This window comes from Rutilus rutilus, assembly GCF_951802725.1.
Source record: "Rutilus rutilus genome assembly, chromosome: 3".
Taxonomy (NCBI): domain Eukaryota; kingdom Metazoa; phylum Chordata; class Actinopteri; order Cypriniformes; family Leuciscidae; genus Rutilus; species Rutilus rutilus.
Window position 1 is genome coordinate 15687282 of NC_140211.1, and position 19035 is coordinate 15706316.

At 36.4% G+C, this 19035-nt stretch overlaps 1 protein-coding gene across 4 annotated transcripts in view; it reads right to left on the reverse strand.

Moving 5' to 3' along the window:
* arnt2 (aryl-hydrocarbon receptor nuclear translocator 2) overlaps positions 1–17156 on the reverse strand; it is a 73960-nt gene extending 56804 nt beyond the window's left edge. For 2 of the 4 annotated variants that reach the window (XM_084404521.1, XM_084404522.1), the window contains exons 1-3: positions 16737–17156; positions 4624–4735; positions 1211–1258 (exon numbers count right to left, since the gene is read on the reverse strand). In XM_084404521.1, the coding sequence (XP_084260647.1) occupies positions 1211–1258; positions 4624–4735; positions 16737–16767 (191 nt within the window). In that variant the 5' untranslated portion in view covers positions 16768–17156. The remainder of the gene's footprint in view (positions 1–1210; positions 1259–4623; positions 4736–16736) is intronic. The other 2 variants (XM_084404523.1, XM_084404524.1) reach the window with 1 other exon arrangement.
* Positions 17157–19035: the final 1879 nt, after the last annotated feature.

Here is a 19035-nt window from a genome sequence, read left to right on the forward strand (position 1 = left end):
GAGATCACTGGATAATGAAAAACAAAACAAAAAGACAAACTAATTATAGTCTGTATCCCAGAATATAAACTAATCTTGCCTAAATTGCTTGGAAAAAGTGTCTCCAAGAAGTATTATTATAGTATCATTGAGAGACTGTTACAATGTGTATATATATATATATCATTTTTCTATTAGTTTTTATTCTAGTTAAAGTTCTAGTAATTCTGTTTGTCATTTTTACTAATTATTTTATTCTACATTTAGTTTCTAATAGTTTTTATTTAGGTTTTTTTTTTATAGTTTGTTATCAAGTTAAACTAAATGAAAATGAGAAATGTTGCTTGTAATTTTATTTCAGTTAACACTATAATAACCCTGCTACAGTCACAATTAAAAATGTATATGTATTGCATTATATCCCCAAAAAATTGACATTGCATTACATAAAATATTAAAGCTAGTCTGCAGAAAATACTTTCTGGCATCTTTGCTTTTAAGAAATTTGAAAAATGAAAGAGATTAAGAAAAAAAAATTCTGTAACTATGCCACTTAATAAGGGACACATTTCTAGTACATTTCAAACAACCTAAAAGACTACATATCAAATATATATGGCCATCTTATAATGTTTAAGCGGAATAGCTCACTCAAAAATGAATATTATGTCATCATTTAAATCACCCTAATGTTGTTTTTTAAATGAGATTTGATGATGTCAATCAAAGTTCTTGGTCATTGACAACATAAATTTCAATCCTAGAAATATAGTGCAATCGTTTGCAATATCGTTTTGGTCCGTTCAATTGTACCAAAAAACAAAAGAGTTGCATATTGATTTGGAAGAAGATAATGGTAACATTTCAGTAAATAAAGACAGCATTTTATTTATTTTTTAGTAAGACCATTCCTCTAGGTGGAAATAGCTGGAGTGTTTTTTTGTATCTCCAGCAGGAGTCAGTGTCTCCACTCTAATGCTACAGCTAACAGTGAAGCATCTTTACCGTCAGTCGCAGCGCAACTATGGGTACAGCTCCTTTAAAAAGAACATGAACTGAAAGGAAACCATAAGTTGAGGGCAACAAAACATGAGAGATGTCTTGAAATGGCACAAACTCTGTGGCACAGCTGAAAGACATGGTCAAACAATAGAAAATATAAAAGAAAGGACAGGGCGCATGGACTAACTCGTTTGTCTGAAAAAAGCTTGCAAACATGTCAAAAGTTTACCTTGAAAATTTGCTGGGTCCCTCTCCGTCTTCGTCATCAAATTCCATCCTAAAAAAAAACAACAAAAAAAACATGCTTTTGTATATAAATTTTGCATAGCAGGGCTGATTTTGTGGTATACATCCATCGTAGTACAAGAAAAAAAGAACTCTAAATCAATAAAAGAAAATATATGCAGGTGATGATACAACAGAAAACCTGCTTCAAATACTTAAAGTAAATAGACAAAGTAAATCTAACAATAGAACAGAGAGGCTAAACACAGAAAACAGAAAAGGCAATCAAACAATTACAGATAGGCTAACAGCAGCCGATCATAAACCTTCTACAGTCAGTTATATAAAATACGATCAACATACTGTAGATACCTTGTTGTCCAATTTCAGAAAGTACAACCAGGAGGCTCTGGAACCATATTTTGCTTTATTTTTGATGTGAATGACAACAAGGCTGTGAGGGACAGAAGTTTGCAGGTGTTTTTACTTTCTTTAGTAATAAATTAAATATAGCATCTAATCTGACCAAGGCTTATAGTCATAAACTATGAGAGAGGTTTTATAAAGTAGCACAATCTCAGAACGAAACCTGTCTGATGTTGTTGTGTGGGCAGGTCAAGGGTGTTTTCTATGAAAACCACATCATGTTAGTGGACTATATTCATGTGCACCGAACTCAAAAGCAGAAGGACGATCACGACCATCATCAGTTTGCAGTGTAGGAGTATTCATTTTAAATGGATGTTTCATAGGCTAAAAATTGGGCACTTCTTAATTCTATTTTTGAAATCAGTATCTATCAGTTTCCACAGTAGTTCCTCTTTTATTTGTGAATGAGCCAGGTGTTGGCATATTTGGCTATTTTGAAATTAATTGTTTTGATTAATTACCAGGCATGAGAAAAACATTATATATAAAGTATATATATATATATATATATATATATATACATATTCTTGTATAATGTATCAACATATTATACTTATTATTTTATTATATACAAGTGTGAATACATATATCATACATATAAAACCCATTTTATCAGATTTCAATTTTATTACATTTATAGTAGGCCAATTTGCAAAAAGAAACATTCAAAGCCATAGCCTTGTGGACAAAAACTACTTCATTGACCTGTCATAATAAAGGCTATATGTGTGTGTGTGTGTGTGTGTGTGTGTGTGTGTGTGTGTGTGTGTGTGTGTGTGTGTGTGTGTGTGTGTGTGTGTGTGTGTAATTTTTCTAATATGAAAACCAAACTACTACAATGATGCACATGCTACACAGTTAATAAGTACAGAACTGAGCAGTAGTTTGAATGATTTATTCATGCTGTGGTGCATTCTGGGAATTGTAGTCCTGCCTCCAGCAACACAGATGCCACTGTTCCCTAGTAGATGAATTATCATGTGCTGCTATTCTACAGTTAATGCACCACTTGCACTGAGCTTCGGGACGCACTTCCGTTTGCAAATAGTACGTCTCACTTATTTACGGTTATGTTTACTTTTCAATGTACTGTGGTCAGTCGATGAGTTGAACAAACGCCACCTAAAATGAGTGTCCGCTATAAGATTTAAAAATTGACAGGAGAAGGTATATTCTGATGTTTACTGTGTGCAGAATTTTCCAAACTTATCGGAACATGAAGTTTTAATCCAACCCAAGCCGATCTGAGAAAGCAGCGGGTGCATTTCACCACAGGGTGTCAGTGTTCGTCTAAACTAGTGACCGTGACGTGTATGAGAACAGATGAATAACATCAGTACGAACATTTATTTATTTGGATGAAATATTTTAATCATTCTGTGTCATTTTTCAATGTCAATCTTTTCACCATTTACATGTTTATGCCCAAAATGCAATAACATTCAAAGTAGTTGACTGTCATTCTCCTCTACGCTGTGTACATTATTGATTAAATAGCCTAGCCTATTTAACATCGTTACAGGCACCTCGCGAGCATTCATTCATTCAACTATTTTAAAAGACTGGAATAAACACCAGCGCACACAAGCAATCCTTTTAATAGTCAATTTCATTTAAAAATGTAAACCCAACAGGTATGAAATGTCAGAAAGAGAAAAAAACAGTTAATGACAAGATGAGCATATAGGACTGCTGCAGCTTAGTGGATAAATATATTATTTAGCCTATTTATTATTCAGAACGCACAGTTGGAAAGAAAATATATTTATAGGAACATTTCAGCAGGCTCGAGATAATTAATACAGAGATCATTATTCATTGTTTTAATCAATTGGCAGCCATAAAACAACAGTGATAATCTGCATTCTCATGTATGTAGGTGCGCTGAACACTCGAACCGGAAACTCCCGGTATGTACTAACTAACGCGGAAGTAGTTGTGCAAGTCCATTGTGCAGCTATACACTGGGCCCTATAAAAGTGTATACTGTTGTCTAATAAAGAATTAAAAATAGGAGGCAATAATATACAATCAATATCTCACTCAGATAATGAAATAATGGGCACAGAATAAAGCTCGACACTATTTCACCAATATCCACCCACCTGGAGATTTCATTTACAGTGTTTTCCCACTCATGTAAATACAATTAAATGCAGTGTAAAATTGGTTAATATTCTAAAAAGTATGAGAGCAATTTTATGCTAATAAAATATTCAAAAATACATGCAGCTCAGTAACACCCATACTTGAGACCCATGAAGGTGCATCAGTAAATGAAATTATGCTTTTTATTTCCTTTCATTACCACTGAACACCTCTTCAATGACAAAAAATCTTACAATCTTTCATCTTACATGATGAAAACAAATGAGTCCTCCTCTTTCATAAATGGCACTGAGACAGTCAGGCATGTCATAATTCCATTAGCTCATTAAAGCTGCATTCACATTTTCACATTAAAAAAGTGAATGCAGCTAAAGTGTGTAATGTGAGCTTTAATGTGCAGCTTTCACATTAAAGCTTGCATTACACATTTTATTTTATTCAGTGAGAAATTACGTACATAGAAATTATAAACATAGATTTGAAAAAAGATGTATGTATATAAAGGAGTTTCATTTGACTGTCTGAATGAACAATCATTTCATAATTTATTCATTCAGAATAATAATAAGTCTAATAGTTGAAATTCAGAATGTGTGTAAATGGATAATGACGCATTAATTATTTATCTCTCTCTCACACATCATGTTGTAATGATGGGATATTTTTCACATTTGATTTTTCATAAAAAATAAATTTATTTGTCTCTCCCCACCACCCCCATCCCCCTCAAACAACTAAACCACACAGCTGAAAATGGATAATTCTGACACTGTAAGAATATTTTTTCATTTGCAAACACCAAATTGACCTTTGAACTGTGATATTGAACAGAGAATCTGTAAATATGAAAATAATACGCTGTTTAGCAAAATAACTCACCCCGTTGATCTCCGCTTGCCTCCTCGCCCTGGCATGGTGCCCACCATCCTGACCTGGCCCGTGCCCACAGCGCCTGGCATGGCTACCGAACCCGGTAGATCCGTGCCCATTTCTGAAAAGGCCAAAAACATCTTCACAATCAACAACGTGAAACACTGACTACAAAGTCATTCAGCTGATGTATAAATGCAATAAACTGTAGTCATGTTAGGCTTTAAGCATATGAAATCACAAACAGTAATACATTTCAAATAAATGGTAAATATACCACCTAGTCTTTATACATTGTATTCTTTGTCAGATGCATCTTTGCTATATACACTCACCTAAAGGATTATTAGGAACACCTGTTCAATTTCTCATTAATGCAATTATCTAATCAACCAATCACATGGCAGCTGCTTCAATGCATTTAGGGGTGTGGTCCTGGTCAAGAAAATCTCCTGAACTCCAAACTGAATGTCAGAATGGGAAAGAAAGGTGATTTAAGCAATTCTGAGCGTGGCATGGTTGTTGGTGCCAGACGGGCCGGTCTGAGTATTTCACAATCTGCTCAGTTACTGGGATTTTCACGCACAACCATTTCTAGGGTTTACAAAGAATGGTGTGAAAAGGGAAAAACATCCAGTATGCGGCAGTCCTGTGGGCGAAAATGCCTTGTTGATGCTAGAGGTCAGAGGAGAATGGGCCGACTGATTCAAGCTGATAGAAGAGCAACTTTGACTGAAATAACCACTCGTTACAACCGAGGTATGCAGCAAAGCATTTGTGAAGCCACAACACGCACAACCTTGAGGCGGATGGGCTACAACAGCAGAAGACCCCACCGGGTACCACTCATCTCCACTACAAATAGGAAAAAGAGGCTACAATTTGCACGAGCTCACCAAAATTGGACAGTTGAAGACTGGAAAAATGTTGCCTGGTCTGATGAGTCTCGATTTCTGTTGAGACATTCGGATGGTAGAGTCAGAATTTGGCGTAAACAGAATGAGAACATGGATCCATCATGCCTTGTTAACACTGTGCAGGCTGGTGGTGGTGGTGTAATGGTGTGGGGGATGTTTTCTTGGCACACTTTAGGCCCCTTAGTGCCAATTGGGCATCGTTTAAATGCCACGGCCTACCTGAGCATTGTTTCTGACCATGTCCATCCCTTTATGACCACCATGTACCCATCCTCTGATGGCTACTTCCGGCAGGATAATGCACCATGTCACAAAGCTCGAATCATTTCAAATTGGTTTCTTGAACATGACAATGAGTTCACTGTACTAAAATGGCCCCCACAGTCACCAGATCTCAACCCAATAGAGCATCTTTGGGATGTGGTGGAACGGGAGCTTCGTGCCCTGGATGTGCATCCCACAAATCTCCATCAACTGCAAGATGCTATCCTATCAATATGGGCCAACATTTCTAAAGAATGCTTTCAGCACCTTGTTGAATCAATGCCACGTAGAATTAAGGCAGTTCTGAAGGCGAAAGGGGGGTCAAACACAGTATTAGTAGGGTGTTCCTAATAATCCTTTAGGTGAGTGTACATCTTTTAAAGTTGACCAAACTTAAAACTTTTATGCATACGCATGTTCCCACTCTCCTTCATTCATTTAAATGAAAGTGAAGTGAGTCCCATCAGACAATCCAGGCATAGTACAAACATGTTAAAAAGTTTGAGATCGGTAAGATTCTTCATGTTTTTGAAAGAAGTCTCTTATTTTCACCAAGGCATTTTATTTAGGGCATTTATTTGAGAAAAACACAGTAAAGTAATATAGTGAAATATAATTCATTTAAATTAATTGTTTTCTATTTTAATATATTTTATTCCTGTAATGCAAAGCTGAATTTTCAGCATCATTACTCCAGTTTCAGTGTCACATGATCCTTCAGAAATCATTCTGAAAAGATGTGTATTGTGAAAAGCGCTATACAAATAAATGCGAATTGAATGTAATTATAATTATGCTGATTTGCTTCTCAAGAAACGTTTCTTAATATTATCAATGTTGAAAACAGTTGTGCTGATAAATATTTTTTTGAAAACCATGAAACATTCAGGATTCTTTAATGAATAGAAATAACAGCATTTATCTGAAATAGAAACCATTTGTAACATTATAAGTGTATTTACTTTACTGTCACTTTTGATTAATTTAATGTATCCCTATTAAATAAAAGTAATAGCTCAAAATATTGTATTTGTGTGTTTCTGGTCATATAGCAAGACACAAATATGCCAAAAACCATTATACCTGATGTACTAATTAAAGCGGGGCTCAGTAGGTTCGGGATTTTTTCGCTGTATTCTCACTTTTTGCTCGCAGGTTTCTCTCTAGAGCTCCCCCCACAGCTTCGGAATAGATATTTGACAACACTGTTGTAAAAACTCGTTGGCGATTCTCAGACACCAGAGGCTAGTAGATCAACGACATCAAAGGAGATGGGACATTCTTTAAAATGTCTTCTTCATTCAGGTTCGGACAGCGTGAGGGAGCGCAATAATGACAGCATTTTAGCAGATTTCTTTTGGGAGTAAAGCAATTGTTTACATCGCGAGACCTGATATCACGCGATACTTCCTGATGCGGTGGCCGGCAGCCCGCCGGCCCAAAGTTGCAAGTGCGGATTTTCCGCTCACGGGCACCAGGGGGGTGCGAAACGACCACCATTCAACCCGAAATAAGTAATATAACCATTCCAATGACTCTGAAGCTGTTCAGGTAAGGTAAAAAAGTTACTTAGATCACCTTTAAACAGCATCAGTATGTAACACACACCAGCTCAGACTAACATCGCAAACAGCAGTTGACTAAGAAAATGAACACATACTGACACGTTCAGCACCGTTGATTTAAGAATCATATTAAAATTTGATCAAGTCTGCCTTCCACTTCTCCTGTACTCTAGAGTTCTCCTGTACTTTCAGTGAGTTCTCATTAATTCATTTATGAGGTTTACAAACTTACACCTGATTTCAAACCTCAAACCAAAGAGCAAATTCAGATGGGCAAAAAACTATTTAAGGTTGCCAAAAGTTAAATTTAATGTTAATGCAAATAATGTGGAAAAAAATGCTGTTAAATGTACTTAAAGGGATAGTTCACCCAAAAATGAAAATTTTGTCATTACTCACCCTCACGTCGTTCCAAACCCGTAAGACTTTTGTTCATCTTCAGAACACAAACGAAGATCTTTTTGATGAAATCTGAGAGCTTTCTGTCCCTCCAACATACTCTGAAGCTTTAAAAAGTTCATAAAGAGATCGTAAAATTGAGCAGTTTACTACAAATTTTCTGAAGAGACTCGATCGAGAACCAATGAGGTTCATTCTCCTGTGTTACGCAACAGGTTTGAGCTTCTACAAGAACCAATGAGGTTCATTCTCCTGTGTTACGCAACACGTTTTTGCTTCCGCAAAAGGTTTGATTCGCACGTCAAGCTTTATCGGTTGAGCTTCTGTTTGTGTTTCAATCTGTTCATCATATAAAGCGATCAATTCTCTTCAGAAAATTAAGTCTAAATCGCTTAATTCATATGGATTAGTTTTACGATCTCTTTACAAACTTTTTGAAGCGTCAGAGTTTCAGATGCGTAGCTGTCTAAGGAGGGACAAAAAGCTCTCATAGATTTCATAAAAAAGATCTTCATTTGTGTTCCAAAGATGCGGGTTTGGAACGACATGAGGGTGGGAAATTATGCTGCCTTCACGTGCTATTGGAATTATCATAAATACTAGTTTCCTAATTAAAACATTAGACATGAACTCCCTCTCAAGTCAAAATTTTAATTCGATGAGCTCGTAATCACAACTTCTTAAGTGGGAGTAGGAAATTTACGATAGCATGTGAACGCAGCATAAATTTCAGAATACCGGTATTTATTTTTGGGTGAACTAACCCTTGAATTAAATTAGCCCCATAACTAGACTTTTGTTTACAGTAAATGATACAGAAACTTTATCTGAGCATAAAACAAGTATCATAAACCTAGTCTACTTGTGCACAAATGTCTTCTGAAGACAAATGAAAGCTTTGAAATGAAAAGACCAAAATTGAAGTAGATGGTTGCAGCAATGGGATTTTCAGATAAACATGAGCAAATTGAAAGACTTCAAAAGACTTGAACTATAATGCACAATTGTTTTACTACTTTACTGATGTAATGGAACCCTAATAAAGCCTACGGTATCATATTTGAAGGCCTTTTAGTATAATTGTAAAAACATTGCCTTTAAGGTTATGGTACACGTCTTGTTGCTGTGAAAGCGCTTGATGAAGACAATTAAGATGAACATTTGCTAGACTGAAGAAACTTGTGTTTACTTAATTATCAGTAGATTTTTGTTTAGAAAAATTGTGTTCAAATGTGAGTTTCAAATATGATACATCAGACTTTTGAGGAATGTCTATTTTTTCATCTCAACCATCATAGTATTGCATTGCATTGCATTATATGTTTTGCCTCCCACACTAAAGACTACAAAGCTTTGCTCATAAAAATAAGCATTTAAATATCATATTATTGGGTGATATAGATTTACAAATTTAATTTAATTTGTTATAAAGATCTAATTGACTTACATTACAAGCTATCAGAATTTCATCTTACTCTTTGGCCACAAAAATATCAGAAACTGCACCAAATCACATATTTTTGCACAGTTTGGATCTCTGAATAAAAAAAGTAGGATGTTTTTCCTCCTCGATCATGAGCTCTATATTCTCACTATACTACATGAGCCAAAAAAGCCTGATGTTTCAACAATGATATTTAACTATTTGCAAAAGTTTGCAACATATGCAAAATAGCAAAAGCTGTGTGATCCTTCTTCAAAATATCTCTATTGTAAATGCCTTACTGCTTTTCAGAACTTTCTAATGGTCCCTCATCCAGTCATTGTCTCTCAGAAAGCCCTCAGGTCAAACTCATTAGTCTGTCTCATGGGATGGAGTGAAGGATAGAAGACAGATAGGATGCTGCTGTCTCTCATTTTAAATCACGACTCAACAGCTTACATGCGCCACTCTCTCTTTTCTCTCCTCTGACTCTTTCATTCTAATGTCAGAGGCCCGTTTTCCATCCAGATCTGCCTCAAAACAAAACATCTACATGGCACCCGTCCATTGGGAACCTGCCTGTAATGTCTGAGCTCTTTAGAAATGTGGACAGCAAGCCTCATATGTGTTTTGCGTGAGAAGTGAACTCCATCGAGACAAAAACAGGCCAAATGAACAAATTCTTCAATCAAAGTGTAGAGAAAACCTTCCCAGAACACCACGGTCTCTTGGACCGTGGCCATCTTTACGGATCTATGATATGACAGATAAACTTAGATAAATTGATTCTTTGAAGGAATGATTCAGGTCTGGATTATCAGTACCGGTACTTGAAGTTCAGCACTGGATTGTGGGTATGCGGCAGTTTCAGTCGATTTTGGTGTTGCAATAGCCCATGCTGGAGAGCTTTTGTTCAATTGTTTGAGGTCAGTATTAATACTTTTATTCTGCAAGGATGAATTAAATTTATCAAAAGTAACAAAACAAGACACTTGTAACGTTAAAAAATAAATTATGTTCTTTTGGACTTTCTATTCATCAAAAAATCCTGCAAAATGTATCATGGTTTCCACATAAATATTAAGCAGTTTTTAACATTGAAAATAAGAAATGTTTCATATTTTTTGAAAATCGGTTTTTGGGGTGCGGACTGATGGAGCAGTGAACCCGAGGTTACCCCGTGAGTCAGTCCTAGAGCTCCTCCTGTCCGATTTCAGGGAAAAATCTGGTCTACTGGAGACGTCCAATCGATTTTTTGGTCGCGTCGAAAGAACACCACAGACACAGTACAATCCACATGGGAAAATCTCACAGCAAAACAAGCAGCTGTGCAAAATATGATACACCTGTCTGTGTTTTGCCAGATGAAACAAAGTTTATTTATGTATAATCTTATTACTCTTTAATTCTTTTTATAACTGAATCCACAGTATGTCCGACTGATTGCACTGTATTCCTCCTTTTGATTCTAAACTGAACTCAAATAGCACTGAGAATTGGGTAAGAGAGAAACATAAATTACTTATTTGGGGAACTTGAGAAATAAAACCACATTGATGACCTGGGTCTGTGGTGGAATAGTGAGTTTGATGTGTAATTAAACTCGAGGTTCTGTGGGTTGCGGACTGGATCGACTCCTTCCCTAGAGCTTCCGAACAAATGGGTTTTTGGGGTGCGGACTGATGGGGCAGTGACCTGGGGTTACCCCGTGAGTCAGTCCTAGAGCTCCTCCTGTCCGATTTTAGGGAAAAAACGGGTCCATCGGAGATGACCAATAGATTTCTTAGGCGCGCCGAAAGAACACCACAGACACACTGTAATCACCATTGGAAAATCTCAGAGTAAAACTGGGAGTTGTGAAAAATGTGATACACCGGTGTTTTGCCAGATGAGTTTATCTATATATAATCTTTTTACTCTTTTATAACCGTTTAAATTTTCCTTGCTTTTATTTTGTGATTGTTTTCATTCTTTTCTATAGAGCACTTTGAATTGCCATAGTGTATGAAATGTGCTACATAAATAAACTTGCCTTGCCATATGCAAATCAGCAGATTAGAATTATTTCTGAAGGATCACGTGTCTCTGAAGACTTGAAGCTTTGCCTTCACAGGAATAAATTTCACAATCTTACTGGTTTCCCTGTATTTTTTGTCAAATAAATGCTGCCTTGGTGAGCAAAACCTTGTGTTCTTTGAGTTTTCAGCCCTGTATATTATTTTAATATGAGCTGCTAAACATAGAAATGTTACAGCTAAATGAAAGTCTGAATTGACTTAAGAATGGACTCATTTAATAGAATAGAATATAATAGCTAAATTGTTCAACCTCTTTAACTCAGAAGGTTTGGTAGCAAAGCATTTAGGGTACGTTTACACAACAACTATGTACAAATAAAAAGAATGTTTTTTTCTTTGTACAGATAACAAAGTTGTCAAAACGATTCCCGTTCACATGGATCCGTGAAAACGATTAAAAATGCTGTATTATGCAGCCAGGCCAGACGTTGGCAATGTAACTTTGTAAAGAAAAACTACACGCCTATAGACTGAACACGTAATACACATGCATTCACCATTTTCACAGATTCCTGTTTTTGTCATTTACACGGAGATGATATTAAAGGTATCGTTTTCAAAAACTTGCACTCTGAAGTGCACCAAAATGCTGTTGATGTGGAAATGAGTGGCCAAAACGCATAAAAAGTTGTCTCGTCTAAACGGCCCCTTTGTTTCTATTCTCTACCAGCACTAAAAAGAAAGTGAAAAGGGTGATTCAGTGCAGCTGAAGCATTATGATTTCAGGGTGTAGATGAGGTTGAAGGGACAATTGGCCTATTTCCATGCAGAAAAGAGTTTCTCAATTCAGTGATTCAGAGCAGGAATGGATCAGAAAGTAACAAGTTTAAAGGGAGAATCTACAAACGATTTAATTAACATGATCAAATCCTTTTTTTCTGAAAGCACGAATATGTCAAGAACAATGACTCTTCTCTTCTGGTCTATTGTTACACAGCCAAAGAAAGTTCATGCTGCCAAAAGTTCTAGATATTTCAGACATGATGGTCAGCAGAAAAATCAAAAACATGCTGAGATACTTCAATAATGCATGCGTGTGCAATTGACCTCAGTAGCATTTTTACAGAAATAAATGCTGCATTTCTTGACAGAAACTCCAATCACTTTCTAATGTTTCATGCGAGAATGGACTAAGCATTCATAACCGAATTAAAGGGGCCGTATAATGAAAATGTAAATTTTCAAAGAGTTCAATAAACTATGAAAACATACTGTAACTTTCAGAGCTAAAAACTTTGAAAAAGCATTTATTGAAACTAAGCTGCAAAACCGACTTGTTCTGAATCCAACTTTTTGATGTCAGGTAAATCAATATATTAACAAACAACACAAGTCAACAATGCCAGCCAGGGTGATCAGAAACTTGGTTCACCCACATAAAGAAGAGGAAATATCAGAGATACTCGCATATTTCAGCACAAGTTGTTATAGGAATCTGTCACAATGTCATGCAGCTTTACAAATAGGCTGTTATTGAAGAATGGAGCTGTTAAAAAAAACCCATCTATATTGGACTTGCAGCACATAAAAACGTACTGCTGTCTTTCATCACAGACAGGCATTTACATAGAAGTCAGGGTGTGTTCACACTTGGCAGGTTTGGTTCGATTAAAACAAACTCCGGTGTGATTACTCTGTAAGTGCGGTTCATTTGATTAAGTGTGAACGCTGCCATCCAAACCCTGGTGTGCAACAAACAAGCGGACAGAGTCCCCTGAAAAGATGGGTCTCGGTCCGCTTCCAAACAAACTCTGGTGCGGTTCGACCGAACACAGCACAGACCAAAGACATCTTATGAGCCAAAATGCGGAATTGTCATACGAGCTACGTTGCCCATTACAGTTCGGTACAGGCGTCAGAAACGCCGTCTCCTTGCAGCAGGTCTCAGACATCAGTGCAAAATTTACATTATGAAACATTTGAGCTAAACACAAAAAACTCAAAACAGTGAAACTAATATTTTAAACGAGTAATTCTGTCAAAAGCAGTCAATAATTAGCGTTCAAACATTTGGGGTTGGTGAGATTTTTCTTTTTTTAATGTTTTTGAAAGAAGTGTCTCATACTCACCAAGGCTGCATTTATTTGATCAAAAACAGTAAAACAGTAACACTGTGAACTGTTTTCTGTTTGAATATTTATTATGCAATTTTTTCAAAGCTGAATTTTCAGCATCAGTCACATGATCCTTCAGAGATCATTCTAATATGCTGATTTGCTACTCAAGAAACATTTCTTATTATTATATCAATGTTGTAAACAGCATTTATTTGAAACAAACATCTTTTGTAACATTATGTCTTCACTGTCACTTTTGAGTAATTTAATGTGTCTTTGTAGCCTGGCAAGCCAGACCTACATCAAGATGTTAGGTCTGGCAACTCACCATAGACACGGCTCAATCCGAGGGGCGGGATAAACGGCTGTCTTTCAAATTCCCTCGGCACGCAATAGGACAGCGCTTCAACCAACCAGAGCGTTTTCCCAACAGCGGAGCTAACGTTAGTTGATCGATTCAACTTTTGCCATATCTGGCCGGCAAAACTACGAACACATCTTCCTTTTTTAAGAATGACTTAAATGCCGTTCTTTGTTCTTTTCTCAAAGAAAAGCTAAACTCCAAGTCCTCCAGAGTCGCGGCCAAAGCCGATTCTGAAAGACCGCTGTTCGTCATCAGCAGCAGCCATTCTTTGTTTTCAAGTAGCAGGGAATTCACACGGAACCGTCACAACTCTGTCGTCATCATGTTAAGCCCGCCCACCGACTCTATACACGATGTGATTGGCCTGACCAGAGTTTGGTTTTTCCAGCTCGAAAGTCAACAGAGAGTTGCTAGACTACCCTGGAAGCAAAATACATGTTGCTGCCGCTAGGGTGCGTCTAGATTTCTAGGCTAGTGTCTTTGCTGAATAGAAGTATGAATATGTTCATACACACACACCTGTGTACACACACCTGTGTGTACACACACCTGTGACAAACATCATTTGAATGTGGTATAAACGGTATACAGCTAAATATCTACAGGTTGACACTTCTACAGTCTCACATTACATACATCATATATTCAAGCTCAGCCCTTTCTATCAAGAAAATACAGTCAATCCTGTCAACAGGTGATTAGAATTTGCTAGCTGATGTAGCACACCATATGCTCTAGAAACACACAAGTCTTTCTTAGCAGTGCTATACTTCTGGTCAGCCCTGTCATCCATCCCTCCTCTCAATAGAAATGCTTCCTTCACAAACACAAGAGGTCGGCAAACACTCTGAACTGTTGCTAATCAACTGTGCCTGTAATCCCCATTGACAAACGCCAACTGCTATTTGTACGAAACACGTTCTTATCGCAGCCATGCTGCAACCAGGGCCTTTTGTTAAGCATTGTGGGCATAACGGTAAAACTACAGATGGCCTCCATATTTCTTAACCAAGCAAAATAAAAGCAAGCTGACTTTAAAACAAAGTGCCCTTGAGTTCAACTACAGTCATGTGACTTCAGCCCAGAATGCTCTCGTGCATTTTAAAGCGCGCTTGGCAGCTCTGTGTGTCAACCAGGTGCTAATAACGCACACATTCTTTATTCATTTCACCTCATTTGCATTTACAATGAGGTGGCGGGAAAGGAATTGCCCGCTGGGGGAAAAAAAAGAGTGTTCATGGAAGCAATGGAGTCATGGAGCGTAATTTACTTTAGCAAGTGCAGACTGAATAAATTGAGCAGCAGTAGGCTTCTGTGACATGCTTCTATCAATCACTAACCCAGTTTGTTTGGTTTGTACAGCAAGTTTGTTGCATAAAGTTTACTAGATGTAGGAGTTTTTTAATCATATTATCAGTTTTATCAGGCAAGAGATAATATTGCTAATTTTTTTCCAATTCAGACCATTTTTACTGTATGTAAAAAAAGATTTGTTATATGAACTTTTAGGGACTTTAACTAAATTATCAACATGACTACTACATGCATTCAGTTGCTTGATTGACAATGTTTAGCAAGTAAAATCCCTTTTAGTATAATTGTGAAAATGTCTTTTTGCTATGAAATCTTTGATTTTAGTTAAAATATTTCAAGATGAACAATTACTGGATTGAAGCAAGTTTGATTAACTTGATTATACTTTTTTTGGAAATCGTTAAAATGTGAGAATCACATACATACGATACATCAGGCTTTTGAGGAACGTACATCTCTCAATCATAATTGTATTGCATTGTATTATATTATATGTTTTCTGTATTAAACTACAGAACTTTGATCATAAAACTAAGCATTTAAATATTATATTATTGGGAAATATAGAGTGACAACTGATGTGCATATTGTGTTAGCTGTCTGTTATAAGAATTCTGATTACATTACAAGGTATTATAATTTCATCTGTTTGACTATATAAATAACATCTGCACCAAATTGCATATTTTTGCTCAGTTTGGGCCTCTCATACAACTGTGGTGTTTCTTTTTCTTCTCAAGGGTTACATTCTGATGCCTGGTTTCACTTGAAGCAACATTTCTATATCTGTGCAGCCCTGCTAATTTAATAATTTGGCCTTCTAGATCTTTTCATCCAGCTTGTTGTTCTGAGTCAACAAGTAGGCCTAAACCTGAAATATTCTGTGGTGTCTAAAATAGACGACAAATACCCACATAATCGTGACTTTGGTGGCATGACAGTTTAAACTTTAGCACCATTAAATATTCAGTGACAAACAAAAATTGTCACACATTCATGTAAACTTACATTAGCTCAGGACAGTCTTGAACAACAATCCAGTGCTCGTGTTTACATCTCGCACTGTCACTTTACCGTTTTGTCTCATATTCTTGCTCCTAATTTACTGCTATTTGTACATGATAATTTTTGTTGACTTGTTAAGTGTTTCACAGAAACATAAAAAATCTCACTTGCTATACTAATATGTAGGTACATATGACAGTAAACTTGACTGTTTGGTTAACAGGCTACAGAATCAACAGGCTGAGGAAGTAAAGCTGTTATGCGTGTTACGTTACATACTCAAGCTCATAACAAATAACCCCATATCACCATTACAGTCCCATAAGCAACGTTCAGATTCACTAGCTGCGTATCAAGGAAATCAAATCACGTCCTACTGGCTTGGGAAAATTTATTCAGCATCTAATTTGCATTAGCAACAAGCCACGGCAGAATAACGCCAAATGTGATACATTTCGTTCTGACGTCACAATACAGTCGCGCGATGTTCTTTAGTCACGAAAAAATTAACGTTATATTAACGATACAGCCGTGATACAGTAGCATTTAAATGTTTATTCTATATGTCGCTGTTGTTACTTGTGCAGGGGGGAGGGGGTGCTCGCGTGCGTTTAAACCGTCGCGGTTTCTTTTGTTAAGGCGAAAACACAATATTGGGTAAAACCCCGACGTTCGGTTTTCCTTTAAACACCACACACAATATATTTAAAAGCACAAAGATTAAACTGCTACTCACCCGATGGGTTTACAGCGGCGGGTGTTGCCATTTTGCCTGGGTGGAAACGCAGAAATGCAGAAATGACGCACAATACGAAAATAACGCCGCACGCGATCCTCTCCGAGTGTCTCAAACGCGCCAAACTCAGTTCAGCCCCGCATGTGAAGAGGTGATGGCGTTCGAGCGATGCTGGATGAGATTTTACTGCGTTTCTGTTCGTGCATGTAGCAGTTCGTCTGACAAACGCAAGATGTCTGAGAGGTTGCGTGAACACCGCGAGACTTCACTGAATTAATGAATGCAGGATCCAAGCAGCAGCTTCGGCGCCTTTCTGCCCTCCAAGAACTTCAGACCGGGCTGGAATACACTCATGCGTTGTTGCTTTGCTATGGTCGTGTGCGCGTAGGCATCACTGCCTGTTCCGAGATCCTTATAATAACAGTCGAATGTAGAGTTTTCTCTTTTGTATAGGCTTTTGGTTTCAGACTCATAGTTAAAAAACATGAGTTTATTAGAAAATTCGTCTTCCAAACTAAAAGTCTAACATATTTGTTTTTCTACAAATTGTATTGTTTAAATAAAAATCTATTGATTATGGATCAATCATTAGCCTATTATTCCATTGTGAAAATGGTCAGTGTGCAGTGAATTAGGCTATATCTTTTTTCCTTGGCAACAGCAATGATGCTGTCTAATTGTTTGTTTGTTTTGTCAAGCCTTTTAGACTTATGTCTATAATGTGATTTATAAAATAAAGCCACAGAGAGAAATATAGCCCCAGTTTTCCTCATTTATGTATAAAGTGTTAAATGTGTGCCATCATTTTATAAAAAATCATCTAAAAATGTTTGTCATACAAAAGCATGTCTGTTTATGTAAAATAATTAGCATCAATTAAATTTCTATATTGCAGTGTTCTATACGCAAAACCACAAAACACGCACACAAGATGCAAAAGGTCTCTTGCAAAAGCAAACACTTCATTCAAAACTATTTTAAAAATGGTGTTTTTGTAACTACACACAAACCATTAAATGATTAGTCACGTGCACGCCAAACTACGCACGGATGTGTAAATGTAAAACACTACTATCTTGTGTATTTTGTCTGTTCAGTGTGCAGTCGAGTGTACAGGAGTTTGTCATATCACTTACAGGCACTCAAAAAAAAATGCTTGTTGGTCTAACAAGAACATTTCCACACGCTTTAACAAATTTATTTGAACTTAAACTAGGTTAATTTCATGGATGAGTAAAATTCATCCTAAGTGAATGAGATCACACCAATTTCATTTGAGGTGTATTGTGTGAATGTTTCCTGAATATAATTCACTCTTGTTGAGCCAACCAGTGCTGTTGCTGTTCAGACTGGTGCCCTTGTGCAGATTTGCTTGAGTTGTCTGTTTTTAAGAAAATGGAAAGACTTGTTAGTTGAACAAGTGTTTAGTGTATAATGTGTAGTTATTTTGAACATTTAAAAGAGTTTGTAGAACATGAAATAATAATTTAAAAACAATTTGGTTACCATTGTGGTGAAGAGGAGAGCTTTTGCTTAGGTTGTGAGTAGCTTGTGGTGCACACATACATGAACATGATCATTTGATTGAGAGAAATAGAACAATGTCCACACTGTGTAAATGATGTGCTCTCTAACTATTTTATTTTATTTATTTATTTAAAAACGAATAGCCAATGCAACACTTGTTCATATGCTAAGTGTGACTTCTGTTGCATGCAAGTTATGATTAAGATAAAAGTTTCTCATCACTGGCATTAGCACAGTTACAGTTCATTGAGAACAACACAGTTATCTATCCCTATATACAAAGCATGCTGGGAACAAGAAATCCACTGCCCAGTTTCAGTCAATGCTACACAAATGATTCATGTAGTCCCAACGCAAATGGTTTAAGTTAACTTAACATTTAACAAATTTAATTTCATTTAACGTAATAAAATTTAGTGCAAATGACAATTAAGTAAAAAAACCTAAAGATTTGTGTTGTTTCAACTTATTTTATTTAAATAAACGGAACAGCTTGAATACATTTTTTGTTGCTGCCTTTCATTTTTAAGTACAATCAACTTGGATGTTTAAACCATTTGAAATTTAAATTTAAATTACATTAAACTGATGTAAAGAAATTAGTTGAATATTGTATAACTTATAAAAAAGTTAAAAAATTGCGGTAACACTTTACAATAAGGTTCATTAGTTAACATTAGTTGATGTATTAACTAACATGAACTAACCATGAGCAATACATTTGTTACAGTATTTGTTAATCTTCGTTAATGTTAGTTAATAAAAATAAAGC